The sequence below is a fragment of the Drosophila ficusphila genome, unplaced genomic scaffold (genome assembly GCF_018152265.1).
Source record: "Drosophila ficusphila isolate 14025-0441.05 unplaced genomic scaffold, ASM1815226v1 contig_414, whole genome shotgun sequence".
NCBI classification, from domain to species: domain Eukaryota; kingdom Metazoa; phylum Arthropoda; class Insecta; order Diptera; family Drosophilidae; genus Drosophila; species Drosophila ficusphila.
Window position 1 is genome coordinate 14,543,193 of NW_025064328.1, and position 25,566 is coordinate 14,568,758.

The 25,566-nt window shown below is 45.1% G+C and overlaps 1 protein-coding gene across 4 annotated transcripts in view; it reads right to left on the minus strand.

The window, feature by feature from the left end:
* Positions 1-542: 542 nt before the first annotated feature.
* The window catches only part of LOC108090892 (venom metalloproteinase 3), a 45,106-nt gene continuing 20,082 nt past the window's right edge, over positions 543-25,566 (minus strand). The window contains exons 5-15 of one of the 4 annotated variants that reach the window (XM_017189798.2): positions 15,938-16,067; positions 15,188-15,441; positions 14,389-14,493; positions 7,738-7,880; positions 6,638-6,693; positions 5,333-5,459; positions 4,724-4,888; positions 4,422-4,653; positions 4,254-4,333; positions 2,422-4,015; positions 543-1,301 (exon numbers count right to left, since the gene is read on the minus strand). In XM_017189798.2, the coding sequence (XP_017045287.1) occupies positions 2,662-4,015; positions 4,254-4,333; positions 4,422-4,653; positions 4,724-4,888; positions 5,333-5,459; positions 6,638-6,693; positions 7,738-7,880; positions 14,389-14,493; positions 15,188-15,441; positions 15,938-16,067 (2,646 nt within the window). In that variant the 3' untranslated portion in view covers positions 543-1,301; positions 2,422-2,661. Of the gene's footprint in view, positions 1,302-2,421; positions 4,016-4,253; positions 4,334-4,421; positions 4,654-4,723; positions 4,889-5,332; positions 5,460-6,637; positions 6,694-7,508; positions 7,562-7,737; positions 7,881-14,388; positions 14,494-15,187; positions 15,442-15,937; positions 16,068-25,566 lie in introns of all 4 variants that reach the window. The other 3 variants (XM_017189795.2, XM_017189794.2, XM_017189797.2) reach the window with 3 other exon arrangements.

A 25,566-nucleotide genomic window follows, 5' to 3' on the forward strand; every position in this document is an offset into this window, starting at 1 on the left:
GACAAGGAGAGCTTATTATTTGACGCAAGTAGCCAGGACATGTTTGCTGCCTTTGAGAGCACTGCCTGCTTGATCATTGTGGTGTGCCTCTGGAAAGTAAGCCCTCTATCCAAAATCACACCAAGATACTTGTAGTAGTGCTCGTGACAAAGTACAGAACCGAGCATTGAAATGCCTGGGCAGTTCTTTGGCCTTGTGGAAAATGTGACACAAGCACATTTGTTTATTTGGCGTCTTAAAACTAGCCAAATTTTTGTGCGAAATTGGCACGCTACGCACAAGTAATAAATAAATTCAATTATAGTTGCTGTTGGCGTGACAACAAACAGTTTTGTGAGGGACATTAAATTTTAATGTGCGCCAGTAATTGGGTGCGCAGCAGATGATCCGGGACAGGATCGAACTAACAACAGAAAACAATAGGACAAAAAATTTTTTACTATGTACATATATATTTGTAATGAATGCAAAGCTTTCTTGTCTTGTTTACCCCACATTTAGAAACCATTTTTATTAAATAGGAAAAAATTATTTTATACAAATAGATTTTCTTTATATTTATTTATTTTTAACCTAGTTTTTTCTTTTTTTTGTGTGTGATAAATGTACAGTTTCATTTATTGTAAGATGTTCAGTTAACTACAACTAAAACTTAGCTTTTACATTTTGTTTGCTGTATAAAAAAGAGCATTAGGCTAGGTGTAAACGTAGGGTGATGATTTTTTTTTAGAATTTGGATTTCTAATATTAATACAATAATTAAATGAACAATTTAAGTTTTCTTGTAGGCAAAGTGCGGCAAGGTAAGTAATTGAAACCTTTCAAGAAAATTTTTCACGAAAACTGATAAATATTTTGTTAAGTAAAGAGTACAAATTATATATGTTTATCACATTGGAAAGTGGGATTATTATAAATTTCCTTTCAATTGATTTGTGGGCCGGAGAATAATTTATGTTATCTGCCAAAGTGCGTGTGTAATGAACTTTTTACAGAATAATATGTACTAATATACAAGATTTTGCATTAAATTAAATTACATAATATATGCATGTATTGAACAAAACAACATTGTTTTGTTGTTTGGGTTGCATTTAACAGACAATATTTTAAATTAGTTGCGGCTAGAACTAACAACAAATCAATAGTTTTTATACAGATAGTAATAGTAATAAATTCTAGCTAAAACACTTTTAACTGCAAACATTTGTTCCAATTTCGATGGCAGTGCCAGTTCCAAACGCTCCCCAATGTTGATGCATTGCACTTTTACTAGAACGGAAACAGCTTCCAGTTAACCACTGCAGAGTCCGGAAATGGAGGGGAAATGGAACGAAAACGGAAGTGGGGAAGAGCAAAGAGATAAACAAAGAAAATTAGTGATAGCGTAAATACTATTCCTATGGGGCGTGCAAAAAGAATGAACTATATATTGGGATTATTTTAAATGCAGTTTAGATATATTTTTGCAGACGCCGGCCATTAAAATTGTGTGGGTGGTTGTGTGGTATGTGCGTGTATTCCACTCCATGCGTTTCCTTCTGCCAAATTACTCTGTTTCACTTTTGCCACTTTGCCGTCTTATATTTAGTATGCAGAATGCGTTTCTGAATCCATGCCACTCTTGTAGATCAAATAAATTACTTAATTGCTATAGTTAAAGATGTTTGGATATAGTTTCATTTGGTTTTGCCTTCAAACAGTGTGTATGCATGTGTGTGGTGTGAGAGAAAGAGCGTGTATGTTTGTATGCTGGTATGTGTGTGCATGTTTCAATGCCAATTCGTTTCAGTTTCGATTTTACTGTTTATTTAGGTGTGTGGGCGAGTGTTCGATGCATTTTGAAAAAAATAGCGAGAAATTAACCGCGGAAAAATAGGAATCAGCTGATGAGATTCAAAATTTTATTTCAATAGAAAGTGGTATGAGAGTCTTTCGTCAAGCATGCTTTATGAGGTCTGCGAATGTGTGAATGCGAATGTCCTAGTCAAGGCCTGCCTGCCATTCGGAGACAATGGGATTGGTTGGAATCGAGTGGACTGAAATGATATACTAAGTTATTCTTAGGTCATGCCAAAATTAAGATTCAAGAACTACTGTTTGGACCGCCGTCAAAGCAGATCGCACTACAAAATTAGGTATGGTCGATGCAATGCCAGATGCCAAATGCTTAAAGTACGAGGTATCCATATTACAGCTAAATGGACCGTCACGCATGAGTTAGCGCTTGCGTTTCGATTCGTCAACCTCAGCAACCAGAATTATGTTCTTATTCAAGGGCAGGCAGCGTACAGGATAAGATACTACTAAAACTATCGCGTATCCATGCTCTACTGTGGTTCGTAGCATACTTTAGGGCAAGCTTTAGACTACTGGGGGAGTTAAGAACCCGTCATGAATGCTGGATTGGTTTGGGCTTACCGCACGCAAGGATAACGAATCGGTAGCGGTTTCGATCGGTTTGGCATTTGCTTGTGTGTGATGCGTGTTGCTTTGTTTAGTGTGTGTGGTTGAGTTGGATGTTGTTGGGCAGCCCTCGGATGTTGGATGTTCGGTCTCGCGAGCAGCTCTCTGGATCTGTGTTTCTGGCTGGCCAGCAGTAAGTAGTAGCTTATGGTAACTGATTTCTGGGTTATCTGCCGACCGACTGCCTCTGATCGGTTACATGACTCGTGTGCGGCGTATGAGTTTCTGTGTTTTGATTTTGGGTTTCTTTGCCGTCTCCGTGGTGCTCGCCGCACTGCTATTGTCCAACACCGCTGGCAGGTTGTTTGTGGTGTCGCCAATGTAGTTTGTCACGAGCTGTTGCTGTTGGGGCTGACTACTGCTGTTACTACTACCGCTACTACTAGGTTTGGATGCCTTAATACTACTCCGGTTTGGCGTACGTTTCAGGAAGGCGCCGCCGTCCGATTGCTGATGTTGCTGGTGCTGCTGCACGTGTTGCTGCTGCTTGCCGGACGTGGCCGAGCTCACTGACGAGGTCACCGAGGTGGATGTGCTGCTGGCTGATCCGCCATCGTGCAGGGCTTGCAGTTTTTTGAAGTACGCATCGAGAAACGATGAAGTTGTTATCGGCTTGGCGGTGGTTGCCGCAGTTTTTGTTGTTGTTGCTGATGTGGGTGTTGCTGATGTCTTGGCAGCATTGGCTGCTGTTGCAGGTGGTGTGGGGAACTTACGTTTTTGCCGCTCAATCGCTTCATTGCTCTGAATGCCGGCAGTCGCCTCGTTCTCCTCGTCGGGCAGCCCGTCCTGCAGTTGCTGCTGCTCCTGCAGATGTTGCTGTTGTCTCTGGTTCTCGTCCTTGCTGTTCGCTGGCTGTTGCTTTGCCCCGTTGCTGTTGCTGTTGCTACTGCTGCTGCTGCTGCTGCTGGTTACACTATAATTTGTAAGGCGTTTTTGTACCAAGGGGATTTCGACTATCGACTGTTGTTGTTGTGACTGCTGTTGCTGTTGTTCTGGTTGCAATTTGGTAGCATGTTGTTGTGTCTGTAGCATGTGTAGGTAGTATTCGATCTGTTTGCGTAGTTCGTGTGTATAGATTTGGAATATGTTCGGTGTTTGTGTGGTGGTTGTTGAGGTTGTTCTGGGCGCGGGTGTGGACGTGGGTGTGGTTGCCACGGACTCATCGTTGCTCCTGCCACTGCTGCTGCTGACGCTGCTGCTGATGCGCGTCCTGACCAGCACTCCGTTGTCCTGCACCCACTGTCGCTCGGGCAGAGTGCGGTGCAGGTAGCCGAAGGACTTCGACCTGGGCTTCGCGGTGCTCCTCGTCGTCGTCGGCGTTGTCGTCGTCGTGCTCGTCGTTCTCGCGGTTGTCGTCGACGTCACAGCAGCGGCGCCAGCGGCAGAGCTCTGCTCGATCTTGTTGTCCTGCTGGTTAGCCTCCTGCTCCTCGCTACTAGTGCCGCCCTCATCCGTCTCCTCATTACTCTCACTCTCGTCCTCCTGGGACTCGGCCTCCTCACTACTACTCTCAATATCCTCGGCTGCATCTTGCTTGTTGTTGATTTTACTATTGTTGTTGGGTTGTTGGGTTGTTGTGTTTTGGTGTTCGTATTGTTGTTGTTTCGAATTGGTGTAGGGGTGTAGAAGTTGTATATTAAAAATTTGCTTTCTGAGTGTCTTTGTGTAACTCAAAGTTTGTGTGTTTTCGTGTTTTTTTTTAGTAATAGGAGAGGTCTTAGCTTACACAACAAAACTACTGGAAGAACAGTCTTTTCTAGATGGGTTACCTATGCTACTGTACTCACTTGTAGACCAAACGGTAGTTGTGTCCGTAGTCGGGAATGATGTTTGAGGGCAGTGGTGTGCAGCGACCATCCAGGCAGTGCTAAGTGGTGTAGTATAAACATTTAGTTGTTTTAAGATCAAATACTCGAATTCGAATATGCTGAACCGCTAGCTCCCCAACTACTTACGAAACCATTTCCGCAGGCCGAACCCTCGGCCGCCGGTCTGTAGGCCACGCAGTATCCCGTCTGGGCGTCGAAGCAGAAGAGCTGGGCGCACACCCTCTCGTCCTTGAAGCAGGCGTACGTGCCCCGATCCCTGCGGCACTGGGCGTCCAGCGAGAGCAGGGTTCCTGGCAGCGACCTGCCCAAGGCGCTGTCCTCGTGCGGGGCGTTGTGCAGGCAGGTGGCCGTGTCTCCACTGTGAAACGCAAAGCAGTCGTTAGGCCAACTCTGTCTTCTGTATTCTGTGTGCTGTATTCCGAACTCACTTGAGGAAATGGTGGAAGCTCTGCACCGTGCAGGCGGACCATCGGAAGCCCCGCTCCGTGTGGCGCAGGTCGGACATGATGTAGCCATCCTCCCAGCGGCACCGCTGGGCACCTGGTCCGCCCAGGTAGCTCGGCGGCGGCGATCCGTCATGCACCGCTCCCAACCTGCGGAGCGAGCGGGGACACATTTTGATTAGTGGGGGAGAGGGGGAAATGTTAATTGATTAATTGCACGGCGAATGATGTCAAACGGAAATGCAAACGAGTTTCAATGACCAGTTTTCAGCTGCGGAAATTATTCATGTTTTTTATTGGATTGGGCGCCAAATGAAAACCGAATCGAGACGCTAAATAGTTTGACTTTGCTGGAGAAGTAGTTTCGTTTGGCCAACAGCCGAAAAAGTGCCAAGATCATCAAGCTCATCATTCAAAGTCTACTCTTGCGAACAAATTGTTTAAACAAAGTGTAACTAAAATTAAGGGAAATCCGTGTTAGTACGAGTTCTTTTGTACGATAAATTTGATCGCTTTTAGAAAGCTTTGTCATTATAACTCGAAGCGCAGTCAATGGTGGTGTTTTCTCCAGTGCTTGGACCATGGGGTACTCACAGATGTCCCACTTCGTGGGCCGCCACGATGATGCCGCTGAAGCCGCCGGTGTCTTCGATGATGGCCACGCTGTTCACCTTCTCCAGCCGCTTGTTCACCACGCATGCGCCACCGACGTAAGCGAAGCCTTTCCGAAAGAAAACACACGACCGAAATTAGGCAATTAGTGGGTTGTTTACTCAGTTGCATTTTTTGTTTCTTGTCCAACAGGAAGTTGACAATTTTTTTTTGAGTCTCCGTCGCCGTTGCAGTTATTATGTGAAAAATCTGATGTTTCTTTCGCCATCGAGCAATTTGTTTCTCTCTTATTACTTGCAAACATTGTTTATATTTTTTACATAATAACTGTAGCCGCTGGGAGAAACTGGTCGCTTTGGCTTTATGTGATTTGATATGAGAGAGAAATTAATTAGTAGGTGCTTTTGATGTGTAAACTTAGTCACAATTACCATACCTTATACTCGTATATTTAGTAGTGTGTCCACAGCCCATTAAGTAAAGTTAATTATGTATTTCATGTGCGGTTAAAAGTAGGACAATGTTTGTCAATCCAGCACCGTTTTTTTAGTTACTCAGTTAGGTTCAACTTAAAAGTTAATCTTCAAAAATAGAGAAGCTTACAACATTGGCTGTTTCTGTATCACTTTTTTATGATTAATAAACATAACATAACATTTTTACTCCTTATAAAGGAGCCTTAAATGATCACCCTTCCTGGGGAACTCGAATCTCACAAGGTGTTACTCAGACAATCCTTATTCAAAAACGTAAATCTGTAATTGATAAATATTTACACACAGAACAAAGGCAGGTCGATAGGAGTGAGAGAGACTGTACAGTGATGCTCGTACGAAAAGCTGAATTGGAAAGGTTCTTGCGGGCAGTGTTGAGAAGTACAAAGTACAGTTCGGGAAGGAAAATGGCGCATGCGCAGCCATTTCCTGTTCTTGTTCTTCTCGCTGCCCAGAAGCCGCGTGCGACACAAACAAAGACAAAGACAAAGACACATACAGTTCAGTTGAGATTATAGTTTCCAGATCTCGGAAAGAGAGAGGTGGAGAGGTGGAGCAGCAGTAGAGTAGAGAGGATAAAAATAGAGACAAAGAGACGTGCATGAAATTCAATTAAATTTGCTTGATTTGGTTGATGATGGAGCGACGCATTTTTGGGTTCGGCGGTGGCCGCCTTTAATGTTATTTATTTTTGACGCGTTTGCTTAACTTCTGTGTTTCTTTTTGTATCATTTTTGCATTTATCTGTACAGACGTTGGCTAACAAATTGCCAGCCAGCGGTTGGGTCTTTACCTGCGGTGCCGCGGTTACATTCGCCATAAGCGGAGGTGCGACGGCACATATCGAGTCTGCGGGCGAAAATGGTTTAAAAATGCGTAGAAATTTTAGATTTGGTTTCTTTCGGGGGTTTTCAGCTTCGTTTAATCAATTATCTCCTCTCGGTGCTTGATTGATAGTTGTTTTCTCGTTTTGCGGCCCAGCCCAATTAAAAATCGGGCAATTGCGCACACTTATTTTCGGTAGGTTGCAGTTTTGTGGTCAAGAGCAGTAACAAGTAGATTTCAATCTTCGGACACCCGAAGTTTCTTCGAGGCTTAAGTAAAAAATAAAATAACTACTCGCAGATACCTTAAAATAAATCAAAGGCAAGAATAGGGATTTATGGCCAATAAACTTTAAAGTTCAACTTTTTGGGTTATTTTTACCATAAGAAGTGTCCGATTTTTTAGGCGCATAAACCAGAATTAAGTTCTAAACCTTGATGTAAATGTTGCTTCAACCAATGAGACCTTTAAGCAGATAAAATGTACTAAACAAATCAACCGGTTTTATGCCTTATGGACCGACCCGCTACTCAAATTAGTCGAACGCTTTAAGATTACCTTTTTTCCTTAGCTTGAGTTTTGTAAGTTTGGTGTTTTGTATGAGTATGTGTGCAGTGTAGTTGTGGTGGTAATTTACTAAGGCCCACACGCAGTTTTAGTCAACTTTACTTGGGTTTTCAAGGGTTTTTTGTAGCTTAAAGGTGCAAACTAAGAACTCAACTAAGGTATGTTAAACACCCGCAATGACATTTGTTCCTTGTGTGTTCGTGTTTGGTGTGAGTGTGTGAGTGTCGTGAGTCTACTACTAGGATTGGTTTGAATTTCTTGAAATCTTTTACCCGCTGTGCCCTTGGTGCAACGACCTCCTTTTCGCCTGCGACACATATCATACCTAGACACGAGTAGAGATTATATATACGTTTTCGGGAAGTCTTTGTTGGGGGAAAGGTCAAAAGGTCAAAGGGGGTTCAATAGAGAGGGAATCGCGCGCTGGGAAATCATCTGCCGACTCTGCAACGAGAACACAAAGCACAAGGCTGGCACGAGCCAGCTATCCCGCCCACTCACTTGGTTATGGCCACGGCAATATCGTAGACGGGCAGTCGGCGTTCCCGGAAGAGATACTTTCCCATGTCCGTGAGAGCAGCCGCCGAGTCGATGGCATCGCGACCCACTCGGTTACGTTCCAGGTAGGGAGTGGCATCACGCCCCTGAAAGTGCAAACAAACGTTTCAGATTAACGAGGAGCTATTCATGCAGAAGATACTACTAAAAAGGAAGTAAAGGCAACCTTTCTAAACCAAACAAACACTTAAAACTAAGTCATGTGGCAGCTACTGGCTACCTTGGATCTTTTCCTCCTCCGATCTCTGCAATGTAACCCATTCAACTCCCTCCCTCGGGCTGGCATTTATGGCTCGTTAAGTCCCCGGCCAAAGCCCCATTGAACCCTGCGACCCACATTAGAATACTGTAGGCCATCACCAGGCAGTAAAAATGGCGAAATACTCCCCAAGGAAGCTTTCAATGCGGTGATGCAACCGATTTGGCATTTGACTGGATGAGACGGAGCGAATGGAAGGCTCCGGGTGAAATATTTATGGCCCGCTCGTGGGGAAAATGCAGCTGGAAGCCGAAGTCGAAACGGAAATCAAGTGAACGTGAAAAACGTGCTGCTAAACCAAGCCTAGCGATAAGGCTAATGCAGCAGATGATCGTCGTTAGCTGCACTCGAAAAAAAGAGTACATAATACAGTATTGCATAGTAAACAGGTTGGATACGAAATATAGTTATAACGCCTTTTGGTGTAGGATAGTAAAATCCATTAAATAATGTTTATCAAAATGAGTTAGCTAAGTGAAACATGTTTCTTGGAGTGTACGGATGATGATCGCGCAAGGCAAAGTCAAAGTCGTGTGGGCTTCCTTTGGAAATTCGTAGCTTTTGATTGTTAGGCTGTCCCACTGGAAACCAGTTGCAATTGTGCGTTGCATAATTGGAGCTGAGTTGCAGTGGCAGTTGCAGTTGCAGAGGCAATTTCATCAGCTGTGAACGTTCATCGGAGGGCAACTTTCAGCACTCGTAAATCCACGGGCTCGTAAGCAGTCACGTCGTGACCGAAGGGGCGTTCAGATTTACCGAAGTGACAGGTACATAAATTAAAATAACACAATTGTCAATCACTTTGAACCCTAGGCAAATCAATATGTTAATGCGGATCTGGGGATAATCCGTGTGCCCGGACCAGTTGCAGTTTCCACTTCCAGTTTCCACCGGAGGTGCAGGTGATAAAACCGAAGTTAAGTGACAATCCGCACTCGGTTGACACATTTGATTTGCGGCCATTTGCCAACTGGAAACAATCTCGCAGATACTCCGCTCGCAGCTCACTTCTATCTCAGCTGGCGAGCCGAAGCCGTAGTCGAAGTCGAAGTCTTTTGATAAATTACCAACTAGTCGGACAGACAGCAGATGTCTAGGAAATGAACACGGTCTGACAAAGTGATCCAAAAACACACTGCGCCTGAGTTTTGAAATCTGCAGGTTGCCAAATGAGATGCAAAACGTATCCGCTGGATTGGGTGTATCTGTATCTGAATCGGAGTCTTAATCCGAAGACATCCACCATTAACAGTCCGCACTCGAGGTCTATCCGTTTCGTTTCTGCCTCGATCCCGTCTACTTTTCGACTCTTGGACTGTTGGACTGACACATTGATCATTTAGAAGTGCGGGCACGTCGTTCTCCCGAAAGAAGCCAAAGCAAAGAATCGAATTTTTGGCCATTTTCGACAGACAAAACTATCAAGAATTTTAAATGCTTCGATTGCGGCCTTGGGCCGAGTGCGAAAGGCAGCTGACTTAGATTGGAATCCACAAATTACAAATAATTATTGTGGAATTGCAGTTTGAGTGGTTTATTAGAGCAGTCTCTTGCGCTGAAGATGCTTCACTCGAGTGGTTTGTTGATGAGCTTGATTCGAGCTGTAAGTTGTTCGTTTTATAATTGAGTAGATGGCGAGGCTTTCAAACTTTTGTTGTAGATATTACGCAAGGAACCGCTTCCTTAATCCAGCCAACATGCAAACAAATTGTCTTGCGGCTTTTTCTTACCTAGATGCAAGCCTGTGAGATTCCCAGGGATCTGTCGGCCATATGCGACCATCAACGTCACACAAGTTGGCATGGGAAAAACAAACCTTAGAGAGAGGTAGACCACCAGACCACCAGACCACCAACAGACAGCCCGACACATATACTCGAAGTGTCTCCCAGGCACAATCTCCCGAAACCACTGGACCACGGATGACCTGGCACATCTTTGATTACGGATTGCACAATTCCAGTGGCGGTGGCGGTGGTTACCCCAGCGATCCGGGCCGAAAAAGCATTTGTCAAGCAGTCGGGGAAAAAGGCAGGCAAAAATAAATTATCAAAGAAACTGTCAGTAGGACCTAAAATGTAACCGAGCCACTAAAACCGGGACCGGTTTGCCTTTCGCCCAAAAATTGAAAATAAAGCAAAGCCCCGCGACAGTTTTGCAATAGCCTTTTGTGCGTAATTAAAAGCAAATCGTTATATTTTAATTTAATTTTCCTGTCCCGCCTGGCTCTCAGTTGGCTCGGCTCCTTTCCCTGGGCCGGGCAAATAAATCTCGCGGCAAAAAGCAGAAACTGTCAATGCAACTGCTCGTAATTTCTAGCATTTCGCAAGGCCCACTAAACTATCCAACGGGGCGGTGGACAGCGAGGCGGCGCACACCCACTCGGACACACACACACCCAGGCGGGGCCGCCCCCTCCGCCCCCTCCGATGACATATGCTCCGACTTTCGGCGCCCACACAGCCAACAAAGTAAGTCGGAGCTGGGCGACAGGCGCCCGATCTGGCCACCACCCACAGAGCCAGCAGGCTTTTGGGTCAAGATGTGGGATACTTTTCCTTTTCCAATACCCTATGAATGGCCATAACAAGATGATGGGGAGCCACACTGCAAATACGATACCCTAAAACTGTCTAACCTTTGTGAGAGTTTTGTAGGATTAATGTTTAGTTCTATTTCAGTGAGTAGATTTGCGAATTCTCGAAAGATTACCTAAGCTGTGCCCTTAATGACTCAGTGGCAACCTTTTAAAATCGATAACATTTTTATTTCCCACAATAAATTGTTTAAAATCGTATTCTTAGTCATCCTATCTAATTCCATTGGCTGATGAATGTCTGCTTTGACTGGTGAATGTCCAATTAATTTGATTTCTGTCTAGGAAACCAAGCAAACATGTTCCCCAGAAATTATGATGAAGTTGCCCAGAGTCTTCGTGGTATGTGTGTCAGTATTTAACAAGTTGTACCATTTTTCGTAGAAGCTACTTCCCGTTAGAGTGTCGAACTGCCCCCCAATTCGCAGCGACTTTTCCGGCTTTTCCAGCGCCCCTAACCACCATTTGTTTGTTTGTTTATTTGTTTGCCTGTCGCTCCGCTTCACGTTTCCATTTGCATTATTGCAATTTATGTTTGTCTGGCACTTGCGATTTCGGCTACCGGCACTCCATATACCACCCGCTTATATGGAAATGGACGTGGATATGGATATGGATACGGGAGTCTGGGTATAGGGGAAATGTGCCCTGGGGGCGACACCTGGCCTGCCCTATCCCGAACTTTTGCAGCCCAGCTTCGTTAGCCGCGGAATTTGTTATGACAACTTGCAAATATGAGAACTGGCAAAGGCATTTTTCGTACAATATCTCTGGGTCCGCTGGGTGTGTCGCTCGTGCATTATTTGGCATTTCTGTGGCACTTTAGATAAAGTCGTCGAGATAAGAGTGAGTGGAGAATGTCGATTGGCGCTGAAATTGGGATAGCCCAGCTGGATTGCCAGAATTCTGGCGAGGAACGGGCAGCCGGCTCTTTCTTCGGCTCCACCCAAGCGGATCGATTAATCAAGTGGCTGGAATTCCTCGGGCTGATAGCACTGCGCAGGTGATCACAACAAGCCGTAGATATAGATTTATAAAGCCAACACTATATATCAGAACAGATCAGCTCGGATCGGATTGGATCGGAATTGGCGTGGGGGTAGCTTAAGTCGGCTACCGACTTGACTTGAACCTTTATCGGTGACACTTAATTAACATTTTAATTAATTGCGGGCAACTTTCCGTTAGAAGCTAAACAGCCCCCCCTGTTTCGCCCCGCCCCCCGATTGTGCTACAAGTGTCGAACGCACTGGCGCTGCGCTTGCGCCACACACATTTTTCAGCGCGGCCAACTGCTGCAACGTTGCGTATGCGCAATTTATTAGGTGCGTATCGTGTGGCGAGCATGGGGAAATACGCCAGAGCTCGACGGGTTGTTACTCAGCATTGGGTTTTGCTCTGTAGTGTCTTGCCAAATATTATTTATTAGTTGTTTAACTAACCGCCAACTAATTACGTTATCTAGCTAAGTTTTTACCAACACCTATATTTAAAGGGTTTTTTTATGGAGAAACTACTCCCAAGTCGGCACACCCTCCTCTGCCCATTGATACTAAAAGCCACTTAATATTCCCCTGGCAGAATGTAATTTGAGCGCCGGCCACTCGATTAGAATTTTCGATTTGGCCAAGCTTCGCTTTTAAAAGTATCTGGGTTGGCACTCGATCAGAGCTCATTGTTCTGCCTCCGCGGAAAAAAAAACAACGCTTTTGACCAGGCTCGACTTGCAGTTTCCAACACCTTCGGACCCAATCGAACTCAGTCGAGTTACGCAGTTTATGGCTTATTAATGCTGCAGCGTTTTGTTGTCATTTTGCTGCGGCTTATTTATTTTCGAGTCCGAGTTAGAATCAATTAATTGAACAACACTCGTAGACCGCGGCTGCGGAGTTTCGGCCTAAGTAATTCTCTTAGTTATTTGTCAATTGGTGATTAATTTATGTGGCTGGCACTTCGAGCATTAGGTGGCTTTTTGTTTTATGGAATAAACGATTGGCATTGGGGTCAAGTGGCTTGGGTTTTCAAAATTGGCACTCATATTTCATGGCTTCATATGTAAAGTGATCGGTGGAGCTCCCGTTGGCCAAGCGATTTATCAGCACAATCTCTTCCGATAACGTGACGCAAAAATCCAATAAAATCGTTCGGAATTCTTGTTTTTTCCCTGCTCCAACTTATCGGATATGTGTATCCAATAATTTGTTGCCCAACTCAAATTCTGAGTAATTACCCGACTTCCATTTCTCACCCGGCCAGAGCGGCGTTAATTAGCGTCGCGAAAAATGGAAATGGAAAATGTTTAGCGACGGATGCCGAGATACATTATGAACCTGCATCCACCAGATACGCATTGCAGCGAGCGAATAAGCGAGTGAGTGTGCGAGTGTGTGTGTGGGCATAGAAGAGGAAGTCTCGAGTGTGTGTTAAATTGGGCACAGAGGAAAATAAAAACATGCCAGCCGAAAAAATCTGATCTGAGTCAACTGCCGGCTGCAGTTAGCGTGGCCCATTAGGTTATGTAACCGACAGCAGCGCGGCCAACACGCAGTTGCAGCGCAGTTGCGCTGTTGCATTATTTATGCGGTCTGAAATAATTTTTTTTTCCCTCTGCCTCTGCCTCCGCCGCTAGAGCCGAAAAGCCAAAGCCAAAGCCAAAGCCAATTGACGTACTTAGGGTAACCGTCGACATCGTTGTCTCCTCAACGCGGCGGACTTGTCGTGTGGGCAGCCGATCCAACTGGCTGCCGCAACTGCTGTGGCTGCCACTGCTGCAGGTGAACCACTCTTGCGGCAGGCAACCGCGGCGCAGATCCCCGGACTGTGCCAATTTTCCACTTTCTTGGCCCACTCTCTCTGCTCTCCGTTCTCCACTCCACTCTCCTGGCCAACGACAAATGGCTTCCTGAAGCAGCGCGAACTGATTTGTGTGAGAAAGTCTAGCCGAAAGTCTCCGCGCTTTCGGCCGGCAGTATTGAGACAAAACGAAGCCACGATGCTATAATGTTGTCAAAGTGTTTTATGGTTTTCGCTTACGCAATCAAATTAGTTGAACGTTGATAAGTGAAAGATGTTAGCAGACATCGCGCAGATCGCTCACGACAGCGGCCATCGATGTAAGACAACCAAAAGGTATTTGTTCATGAAACATTTTTGTGGCTTATTAGGCTTCTAGAACTGTTGCAAAATAGTTCGATATCCATTACCTGGGGCTTGATTTAACCTTAACTTTTGGCCAACGCGATTCACGTGCCCATAAAATATTTCTGCCGCTAATTTATAGAAAAGCATTTAGCCAGGCTCGAAGAGCTGGCACGGGCAAAAAACTTGTTAAAATTAGTTGGCCCGGCTTTTTGTGTGCTTTGACCAAGCAAATAACCAAATTGATTGTTCACATTTTTTCCAGCGAATCGAAGCGCATGCGTTGCATGTTTTTCTGCCAGTTTTTTTCTGCCAGATTCCCAGATCGTGACAGTTCATTTGGAGCTGAGTCGGCCGGGCTGGCTTGCGGCTAACTGGGCTCGAAAGAGGGCTGCCCGATTGGCAAGACCCACTTTGGCCAGGGGTTAAAGTTTAGCTCCCCGAATGGATTACTCAATTAGTCAAATGAAAGTTGAATTGCTTCGATTGTGTAATGATCTTGCTGGAGGGGAGATTTTGGAGTGCAGGCAAATCGGGGAAATATGTTTTGAAATAGCAAAGAATTCTCCACTTGATACTATACAATAACTAGTTTACTTACCCTTGAAATAATAATGCCGGCTATGCTGATGCGTATTCTGGGACCCTTCAGAAGGCGGTAGCGCAGATCCACTCCGTTCCAGAACGAGATGAAGTAACGCTTGACCTGGTTGGAGACACGAAATAAGTTAGCCAAAGCTTGCACGTTTGTCTCCGTCAGGTAAATTCATCACCACAGCACAGTAACTTTCATCTGAGCCGCATCTGTGTGTTTCTAGGTATTATTTTCAGCTAGAACGCACCCAGCTCGGGCAGACAAATAAATCCTGAGCGAGAGTGATGTGCATACCAATTAACATCGGCCACCACTTGCAAAAGAAGAGGTAAACCCAACACTATACCTGAGTACAGATCAGAACTCGAACGTTCAGATAGAGCTAATAAAGTGTTCAAGCCAGAAATGATAAAACTGTTTATGAAAGTTGCAGCTATTGCCCCAATAAAACAAATCGCCTTAATAAATCCGCAATTCCCCAAATATAATTCAGAGCTGATCGTACTCGCCTCCGGGGACTCGAGTCGCATTCGCAACCAGATCTATCTGTCCATCAGTGTCTGGCCGGCTCAATATCTACACATGTTGCGGCGGGGAAGCGAACAAAAAACAACTTTTACAAATCCTCGGACCGAAATCCCCTCCGGGTTGGGTTGGGTACCCGCTCGAAGTCCGCAGACACGCAGAGGCAATCCCGAGCTGTCCGCAATGGCCGAAACAACTCCATTCGGGCCCGATTATGTTGCCTTATTTTCTCCCGTTTTCCCCTTGCTTTCAAGCGCTCCTGAACGTCACGCACACGTACCTGCAGATTATCGCCGCCGTGCAGCCGGTAGCCGTCGTAGTCGACGATGACCAGGACCTCGGGGTAGATGATGTACGGCGCCTGGCGGCGGGAGCGGGTGCGGGACTCGGCCACTTGGGGCTCCGCCTCGAGGGCGCCTTCGTCCTCGTCGTTGAGGTCCTCGAAGTCGGGACTGCTGGGCGCACTGCGTCGCTGGCGGCGCTGCAGCCTCTCGAGCTTCTCGCTGGCCAGCAGATCGTCGGGTTCCATGAAGGCTGCACCCAAAAAAAGGGAAGGAAAAAAAGCGATAACCGGAAACGGCGAATTAAACACAATTAAGCAGCCGAGAGGTGGTATGTCTTTATTACGAGTGTGACTCAAGGAGCTGGGCAAGTCAGGTAGCCGCACACTTAACTGTATTGGGCATAATTTTCGGGGCACTTCGCCGAAAAAGTAAGTGTTCTGCGGGCGAGAAATGCCAGACGTAAAGTGGATAACTTATAGCGATTATCGCTGGAATTTTGGCGCCACCGCAACTGCAGCTGGGGTAAATGCATCCAGCGAAGGGCGAGCAGTCGCATTGAACTCTTCGGGTAAGCGATTGCATATTTCGCCGCCGAGCAGGAAATGCTATCGGCATCACGTCGATCTCTCTCTGGGCGGAGATTTATGGGCCGCGGCTTAGAGCGGGGCTTCTATGCCGTTCTTCGGGTCAATGCGCCCATTAAGAACGTAGCCTGCTTCTCAGGGGCTCGGCCCCCTCTATCTTACCAAAGTCACTCAGTTGGTCTTCTGCTGCGGACGCCTCTCTCTTGAAGATGATGTGGTGGGACTCCTCCGGGTTGGGGCTCAGTTCGTGCGGCAAGGGCTTAATCACCAGGTCGTGACCGATGCTGCCCTCCTACAAGTGGAAGCGGGTGGAAAGAGTGAGTTAGTGAGTCGGGCCAATTAATCAGAGGGAAGCAGAGGGAGGCATTAGGGACTGTTGCGTAATTAATATGGATTTATTGCAGGCCGAGTGCTTAGGAATTAACACAAGCAGACACAAGAACATTAGGCTTCCACCGACATTTGTCAAACCACTGACACCGGCGAACTCCATTTCGGGCAGGCCATTTAGATAATTTATTGAACTCTTTTTTACCCAGCATTCTTGGTGTGCGAGCGGCGGAATGAATGCCGTATGAATATGAGTTGCGTTTGAATGACGCTGGCCAAGTCATAAAAATTAGCTGCAATTTGCATAGTTGAACATTTTATGCAAATAGTCTGCGATCTAGATAAGCAGTGTTTCCACACTGTTCTCGGTCTCTCGGTCCGTTTTTATCGCCTCTGTAATTGCAATAATTATTGAAGTAAAACAGAGCCAGCGGACGTAACCTTGAGAAAGGTTAGCTGCTGAAATTGTTGACTAAACATTAAGTCACCCAAGCGCTTTCAATTCAATTTGCCTGCGATTTCGTTTCGGCTTTAATTGGCCTTTTGTTTATCGATCATCGAGCGAACACCCACTTGCGCCTAGGCGTGATCAGGGCTAATTAAGTCCCGGCCATAATGCTATAATTAACGTATTAACAGCGAGCAAGCTGGCTGGACACCAGAGCTACTGCGAGAACTGGCCACCAGCTGAGCTCGGGTTTAGCATAAACACATTAGGGAAATCGAACCGTAATTGTTCTCGAGCTGAGTCAACTGCTGGTGTGTTCACTCAATGCTCCTGCCGACCGGAATCCATGGGATTTCACTCAGGTTGGCTGGGCAACTGGAGTTCCCATGGATGCAAATGGCACAAAAGCTTTACAAATCAGCCAAACGAATGACTTAGGCAACGAACTTGATAATGCCCCCAATATATTTGAGCATTTATTGAAACGCCACAAAATTCGAGCAAGCACAAAGCGGCAAGGTTCAATGTCCCCGCACACGCGACTTAACTTAAATGTCAGCCAAGCAGCAGCGACGTGGGCCATAAACAAATTGCTGGCAAAGCCAAGCAACAAATTGCCGCAGATGACATGGGCCAAACAATCTCTGCACTGAGCAAAAGTTCCAAATTAAATGTGAGTTTAAATATGATATTCTGATTATTTTAAGGTTAGAAAATAAGAAATAAGTCTACATTTTATGATGTGAAGATGTGCTGCTTTAGAAAACAGAAATGTTAAGAAAAAACATTCATATGTTTTCGACTTATTTTCTTTCTCTGTGCGAATGCAAATCGAGTGCGATTGGAAATTGTTGGAGCAGCCTCTCTCCTCACCCGTTGCAGCATCGCTGGGCACTTGAATTACGATCAATATTTGCGTTAGCGACACTTAAATGGCTTTTGGCACACAGTGCGTATGATAAATGTGCGCGATAAATGCTTACCATTCACATTGAAAGTCAGTTGACAGCAGAGAAGGTGTCAAAAGCTAAGCAAACAGCTTCATTGGTAGCCACAGATTTCTTCACTTTTCACTGAGATAACCATTAATTCTGTGTTTGCCACAACATGCTCCGAGATTTATTTTACTCGCGGGTTTGGTTTTATTTGCCACTTGACAGATCTTTTAATTTACGCTGCTTACTGCAGTTTTTCTCGGCATGTGGCAGTTAAGCGAGTGCTAGTAACAAATTTTTCGTGTTCCACTTTGCCTGCGTTTTCCGCATTTCCACCGAAAAGCCAGCACAAACACAGCCAAGGCGTTTTGGGCGTGTGCTGTGCTGATTTCAGACTTACTTAACATTTGTTTATGCGACTCAAGTTTGTCTCGCTTCAGAGTTCTGGTACATGTGTTATGTAACTGCCCAACTGAAACAGGCTGTTATTTGCGAACGCCTTGCCTTGAACGCAATTTACGCGAGAAAACCAATTAATAAACTTCCAAAATACAACATATATTTGCCTCGCTCGACGTGTTGAAAGTTGGGCCCCGTAATTGCCTTTAATTGTAGGCGAATAAAAAGCTTTTACTTCGCATTCGAAGTCGGGCATGGAAAAGCTGTCGAATTGGGAAAGGAAGTGAGTTTCGAATGGCTTGTTAATAACACAATTTAAACGAAAGGGATCGGTAAATCGATTGACTCAATTAAGTTTTGGTGTGAGTCTATGGGGCTCCATCTACAGAGTTAAAAATCTTTTGCATTTGTAGCCATTTATCTTCGATCTCTAGTTATATTACCTTTGATTGAAGCAATCTCTAATATATAGGAAGGCACTACTACATTTTGGTTGGGTGATGAGATGATTAATCTCTCCCTAGCTTATTCCCAAACCTACTTGGCCGACACTAAGACCCAAATACTTTTCGATAATCATGAACCTTATAATTTTCCGGCTGTCGGCAAGTGCTGCCAGCCCAATTACACGTTGTTCAAGCTGGATCGGGGGGATAAAAGCATGGGGATTGGGGGGAAAAACAGCAAATTGCTTTCAAATCACGCAGCTCACACACCGAGTGTCCATTGGCCACGAGTATCTGCTTTCAGCTGGCCGAAATAGAGTTGTCCGAGTTGTCTTGTTTATGTAATCACCCACAACACGATTGTTGTATCTGCAGGAGCAGAGCTGATTGGGAATTACGTTTACGGCTCTTTCCTTTCACACATTGCGAACAAGTGCGCGTATCTGTCAGATACAGATAGACAACTGCGATTGGCACCTGCAGAAACGCCCAGCGATCCAGTCAGCCGTCCACTGACAATGAGCTTGATTGATTTGTGATGATATTTTCGTTCGCTCCTTCCTTTGTTCAATTAAATGTAAAGATTTTATAATATTTCCCCGCAACGATCGCAGATAATCGCGGCGGTTGCATAATGTGACACGCCACAAAAGAGTTCAGTGAACCACAAATTTACTTACAATCAAAATTAACACCTATTCGCATTTGGCGCTGTGCGCGTATTTGTTTTTGCCTTTTTTTTGGCTGTGCCCAGAGCATCAAAGCGTTCGAATGTGCAAATACCAAAAATTGGCAGACAGCGAAACACAGCAGCGGCAAATAAAGCAATACAGAAATCACTTTGCGGTTTGTAATTTCGGGAAATTAGCATAATTTGTGCAAATTCATGACACGAACACTCGCCGAGTGGAAGAGTGGAGCGGCGATCGTCATTATAGTCATGACGGCTGCTGTTTGCTCAAGTCGGTGGTGTTACCGCCCAAAGCGCCAAGAAATTGATGATAATACGAGCAGAAGTCGTCCGTCTTGCGGGGTGTTTGTTCAGGCAGTTTGCATGTAAATTGAACTGGAATCTTCGTATCTGGGTGTCGTTTATATGAATATCTCGCACATTCAGAGTGCTAAGCAGTCGCCGCTGCGAAAACCTTGATTCGATAAATAATTATGCTCTTCTCGATGCGCCGTCAATGGAAATGCGTTTAGGTGTGCTTTTTCGGTTATCATCTTGGTCAAGGTTGAATCTAATCGCCTCTTAAGATCGCTGTTCGGAGCGAGTGCATGTAGTCGTAAACTACACGGTCGACAATGAGAACAAGAACGGGTACCAATACTCCGATAGCGAGTGGCTCGAAGGGGAGATACCTGCCGTGTTAACAGTTTGTTTACACAAAGCAGCTCGTTAAAAATGCTCCGAGCCCACTCAGCTTTAGATTCTGTATCTGTATCTGCATCTGTATCTGTATCGGTGGCTCGGCTGGTCAATGAATATTTATAAAAGAATAAAGCCGGCCGAGCAGCGGTGGCCACCGCCCATGGTCATTGGCCAATACCCAATACCCAATGGCCAACGGCTAACGGCCAACGGCTAAGAACCTGGCCCACACAGCGGTTCTCGCTCGCCCGCAATCACGGGCAATCAAAATTAATTTGCTCACAAAATGTATCTGCCACCAGAACGCACTTCGCCTTGTCTTTTTGGTCTCTCGCGGTTTTTTTTGGCATAATTTGTTGTGATGTTTGGTGCGTTGGTGCGGCAGCAAGTTCAATGCAAACAGGGATCGTCCAAGGGGGGCGGAAAGGGGAGGGGCGTTCTTTCAAGTTGCCGCCCCAATAACTCCAATATATATATATGTGTATAGATGCATACTAGGGTGGCGGCAAGTGGGCAGGCAGCCAGGCAGGCGTATGAGCCAGGCCTAATGAAGTTCGAGCCGCGTGTCAAAGTCGAGTGGAGTCGACATCTACATCGCAAGCGGGTTTGACTGACTGATCGCAGGTTATCCTTGCACTTAGAGTGTCTCAGAAGTGAAGGCCTCCCAAGGCCGGCGGACTGGGTGTGTGTGGCTACCTCTCTACCTCGCCGAAGAATCAGTCTTTCCATCAATCAATACAAGCATTGTCCCCCTAGTAAAGCTTTATCTCGATCTGGTTCTAGATATTTGCATTGTAAAACATATCTCTATTAGAAGTAAACGGTGAGCAGAGCATAGTATCTTTCACTTTTATCGGGTGTCGATTTCTTCGTATCTTGATTAATGGTGTTCCCTTTCATTTGCCACCGATTAATCCGCTTAATTGAAATTTGATCCCCTGGCAGACGCCAAATTGAATTCCCATCGGCGGGCAACACCGAATTCACCTATCTTAGCGTGAAAATACCAGACCCGTGCTCTTGTTCCCCTTCCCCTTCCCCTTCCCCGGAGAAACTCTGATCGGCGATAGTTTGTGTATGGTTGACGTAACCGATACGGCCGTTTATTAAAATGCAGTATGCAGCTTAAGTCTTCGAACGGCACCCGCCAGAAATGTTGTTATCATCTGGCGCTTGCCACACCGAGCTGCACCAATTAAAAAACATTTTTCACGAGGAAATTGCGGCCACAACCCAAAAAACGAGGAAAAAATGTGCATTTTGATTAAATAATACGAGCGGCAGGGAGTAATTGAAAACGGTTTAACGGCGGTGTCTAATCCTTTGTGTTCGGGGCGTGCGTGCCCCGATCTTGCTGGAGCCGAGATCGTGATGGATAGGGGCGTGTTTCTGCCCCCAGATCGTGTCACGCTGCCATCTCCTGCTGCAGACTTGAGTACAGTCCAAAGATCCGCAGATCTGCAGATCTCTATATGGCTGCTAACCAAAGTTGTCGGCCTGCCGCCAGGCACTTATGAATATTGCTAACACGCTCGTCGTTATGTCGACTCGATTTAGCTTCAGATCAGTTTCCTTTCGGTCAAGCCGAGCACCCTGCGGCTATCGAGTAACCGCAACCGAAACCGAAACCCGAATGACTTAGGCAACAAACTCGTCAGTTGGGGGGTTGTGTCGTCCGAACATGCCGAAATATATATATAAATCCAGGGTGGGGTGTCCGAGCCAATTTGCAGACTATTTTGCATTAATTTGGCTCGGGCCGAGACTGTGCACATTGCACAATGACCAGAGCCGGATCAAGTGGCTGGAATGCTTCGGCTTTAATCAGCCAAAAGTCGGAGCGAATAAAGCCATCAAATTGTACAACATTTGTAAATGTCGGCGGCGCATAAATTGCACTTCTCCGCCTGAATGTCAAGCCATCTCCGCCGACTTTGGCCCATAAATTGTGCAATTTGAACGCTTGATGACGAGGCTGCCGAGGCGAATGCAAATCAAATCAGCGGTCAGCCGAGTATCTAGATATAGAATTTCCATTTTCCAGCCGAGAAGAACAACTATCGCATATCGCACATAGATAGTGCGCTTATGCATACGGTGAACTCTTTGTAAATATCAAGGCTGGCAATTAGCTGGGAAGGTGAGAAGCCGTTGGCTGCGAAGAAGCTCTCTCGAGACGAATAAAAACTTGTTTGGCACTTTGGACATGAATGTTGCTTAATGATGACGCCGCGATAGCCGTCTAATAGAGTTGGCCAAAATGCTGAAAGCCGTGTCCAAATGTCGCCTGCGCTACCTTATAATTCTGCTGTTTGTTGCCATTGTTGTTGTTTGCTCGATTACGGATTTCTGTTTGTTCAAATGGCAATGCACATATTGATATTTCCACTGCTGTCAAATGCCAAGCGGCTCGAAAAAAGGGCAACTGCATTTTCGGGGTGTGACCGATAAAGTTCAAAAGAGGCCAAATAGCGAGCCAACAATTTATGAACAACAATAAAGCAATATTCTGCAGACAAATAATACGAGGCAACTACCAAGCAGTACGTGCAAATACGAAAGACTTAAGGCACGAACCTTATTTAATGTAAATTTCAACTGTTACATTGGATCAACTTGTGAAAGTTCAACTATGGCTAAATGAGGAAATTAAGGAAACCCACCAATTCAATTCAAATTGATCAACTTTGTGTTAACCAACTGAAGATACTTTTACTGCAACCTTACCAAAGATTTCCAAAACTCATTAATAGAGAGATGCATATCACGTGTGCTGCATAATTGCGCTTACGTAAGCCGCTCTCTCGTCATGAAAGGTGGCTGAAATGAAATGCATTTCATGACTTTCGTGGATTGCTTTTCAGGGCCAATCTCTTCGGAGCAGCGGGTGATTAGCAGTCGAGGCTCAGGCATCGGATGCACAACTCACATCACCTGCATCCAATTCATCAGCGGCCGCACGCATCGCCTTTTGACTTGACTGATGTCGGCCGCAATTAGCATTTATCAAGCTTGGTTACCAAGACCCCCGCAAAATACATTATTTGTTCAAGTGCATAAACAAATGACCGTAAACATTAAAGGCGAAGAAGGTAAGACAAGAGCCAGAGTTATTATCGCAATTTGTTTGGCTGGGCAGGTTCCCTTGAGCTCGTTTCGTTTTGATAAACTTCCAGAGGGGGAGGCTAATGTAATTGGCCCAAACAATTAGCCATCTCCAAAATGGATGTCATCAATTTCGGATACACTCGCAAGGCAAACAAACCATTTGGAAGAGGCTCGGAATCCGAGAGTAATTGGCCGTGAAATTAATATTCGCATGTAAGTGTTTCTCTGTGTGAAATTACGAGTCAATGTCAACATTGATTGGGTCGAATTTGGCTACATTACCGCGACCATCAGTGGGTGGCTCACATAATGGATGTGGATGCTCAAGTCCAGGTCGTCTAAGGGCACTTGGGGCGACCTTCAACTTCTGACATGTACGTATTAAATCAAATTCGATTTCGGGGTTTGTTTCCCACACTATCGAAGTCAGTTGAATACCTTCGGCTTTGGGATGCATCGTTTTCAAGTATGAGTGCGGATTGTGGGAATGGTTTTGATCGCAGTTCGTGAAGAACCTCAATTCCAAGCCCACTAATGAAGTTTATTCAATAGCTGCAGACTGTTTTTAACAAATGTTTCGAACAACGAAAGAAAACTTTTTAAGTTTTCAATGGTTTTCAGCATAGTGACCCTAAACTGGTCTTTCCGAATCCATAATTGTATCAATTTGTATGCGATTTTAAATGGACATATCATTCAAAATTTTCCATTTTCCGATGGTCGAAATTTTCACCCCTGCTCATGTCAGATTTTTCCAAGTTCATAATGATTTTCAGCATAGTAACCCCAAATTGGACTTCGATAACCCACAAAATGTCGTTTTTAATGCGATTCCAAAGTGGCATACCACAGACTTCGAATATCTTATAAAATACTGCGTGTATAACCACTCTTAAGTAAGCTGTAATTAAATTAAATCGTGGAGCCTGAAATTTCCTTTGAAAATGTTTTGCAATGCGCAGCAGTTCGAGTCTTGAGTCTCTCGCACAGTGGATCGGTAAGAGATTTGCTGGCTTTAAGTGAACTCATTTGTGGAAAGATCTAGGTGGCAGTTAAGTGCTTGTATGTTCCCGCTGTGATCATTGATTCATTGATCCAGCGAAAAAAGCCTTTAGCCACGAAACAGCTCTATCCCACGGTGGCCAAATACCTCAGATACTTCCTCCGAAGTTTGTAAGAGGCAGCAGATATTTTATTTATTTTTATGGTCGACACTGTTTAGTGGTTTAGTTGGGCCTAATTAAACGGCCATAAACGAGGCGGCGGAGGAGGAGGTGGCAACCCCTCAATTTGTCGGCATTGTTTGAATAGTGGACCGGAATGCCAGGCTAGAAGTGTTACGCAACTTCGGCCATCTTCGACTTCTTGTTAATTACAAGTTGGCAGCCGCAGCTCGGCGCGAGATGCTCGAGAGCCTGTCCGTTTAAGGTCAAAACCGAAGCCGGAAGACCAGTGGATTTGGCTGGCACAGCTGCGTCTCAGTGCTTTGTGCTGAGTGCTGAGTGCCCATTGCGAAACTTTTCGCCGGCCTCTGCGCCTCGAAATGTCAGCCAGCAAACACTTTTCATGCTCACATGTGAGCTGGTGTTTTCTACATATTATTTATGAATTTTTCTGTTTCTGTTTCTCAGCCGCTGCAGCGGCGCACTTGGCCATAACAAGTCGGTCAAGTCAGACCGGCCAGACATTGCTGTTTGACCTTTTATTGGCTGTCTGTAATTATTATCAAAAATACAAAAATACATTTTTTTCCTATCCGACTTTTGTTTAACAAATTAAATCCAAGCAGACGTCAGCGGAGCTCAAAAATTGCCAAAAATAAAGGCCCGAACGAATCGGAGGGGCAAAGCTGAGGCCCCAAGACTGTTGTTTATTGACCTTATTGTCTGCCAATATTTGTTGGCCATTTTCAGAGTCCGACGCTTATTTGTTTGTCCGCTCGGCTTGCTGATTATTAATTTGCTTGAATTGTGACATTTGGCTGTGCGATTCTCCATGCAGGCAAAGCTCTAAAGGTTCCCTCCTCGGTTCTTTTCCCACAAGATCTGTTACCTGATCTCGATTTCCACCCTCCGCGAAGAAAGAAATCCCACTCACAATGGCCGGTAATTAAGGCGGACTTCCTCCTTGCGAAACTTGTTCCTTCACATTGGGCTTCATTTCCGCTCGGGTAATTGCCAATTGTCTTTAAGTTGAGCGTCATCAGAAGTTATCTGATGCTAGTTGAGTACCAGCAAGAGCATTAAAATTGGATATTAAATAAAGCATAAACAGAAATGGCACATAATACCGAGAATTATGGCGACCTTGATATTTGGCGGTGAGGAAATGCCTTATAATTGCAAAACATTTGTTGGTTTACTGAATGAAAAGAGTGAACTCAATCCACCCAAGAATGTTCTGCGGCTGCTGGTTGCCAAGGCCCCGGGTTATCAATGCTGTTTATAAGCATATCTGTGGCTAAACGATTGTGTTTGTTCTAACATGGACTTTTATGGTCTGTTGCAATATATCTTGGCTGTATCGCCCATGCGCCATCGCAGTTTTCACTCTTGTCAAATTGGCCAAGCTGCTCGACAACGACAATGGCAAAAATTCGTGAAAGGTGTTGAAAGGGTATATAGGATTGCCAATTAATTTATGAATAAACGGGTTAACCAGCCATTTTTAACAAACTGCTAGAAAATTATTAGAATTATCGTTAAATCCTGAGTTACCATTAATAGAAATCACCCAAATTAAATTGGCACCTG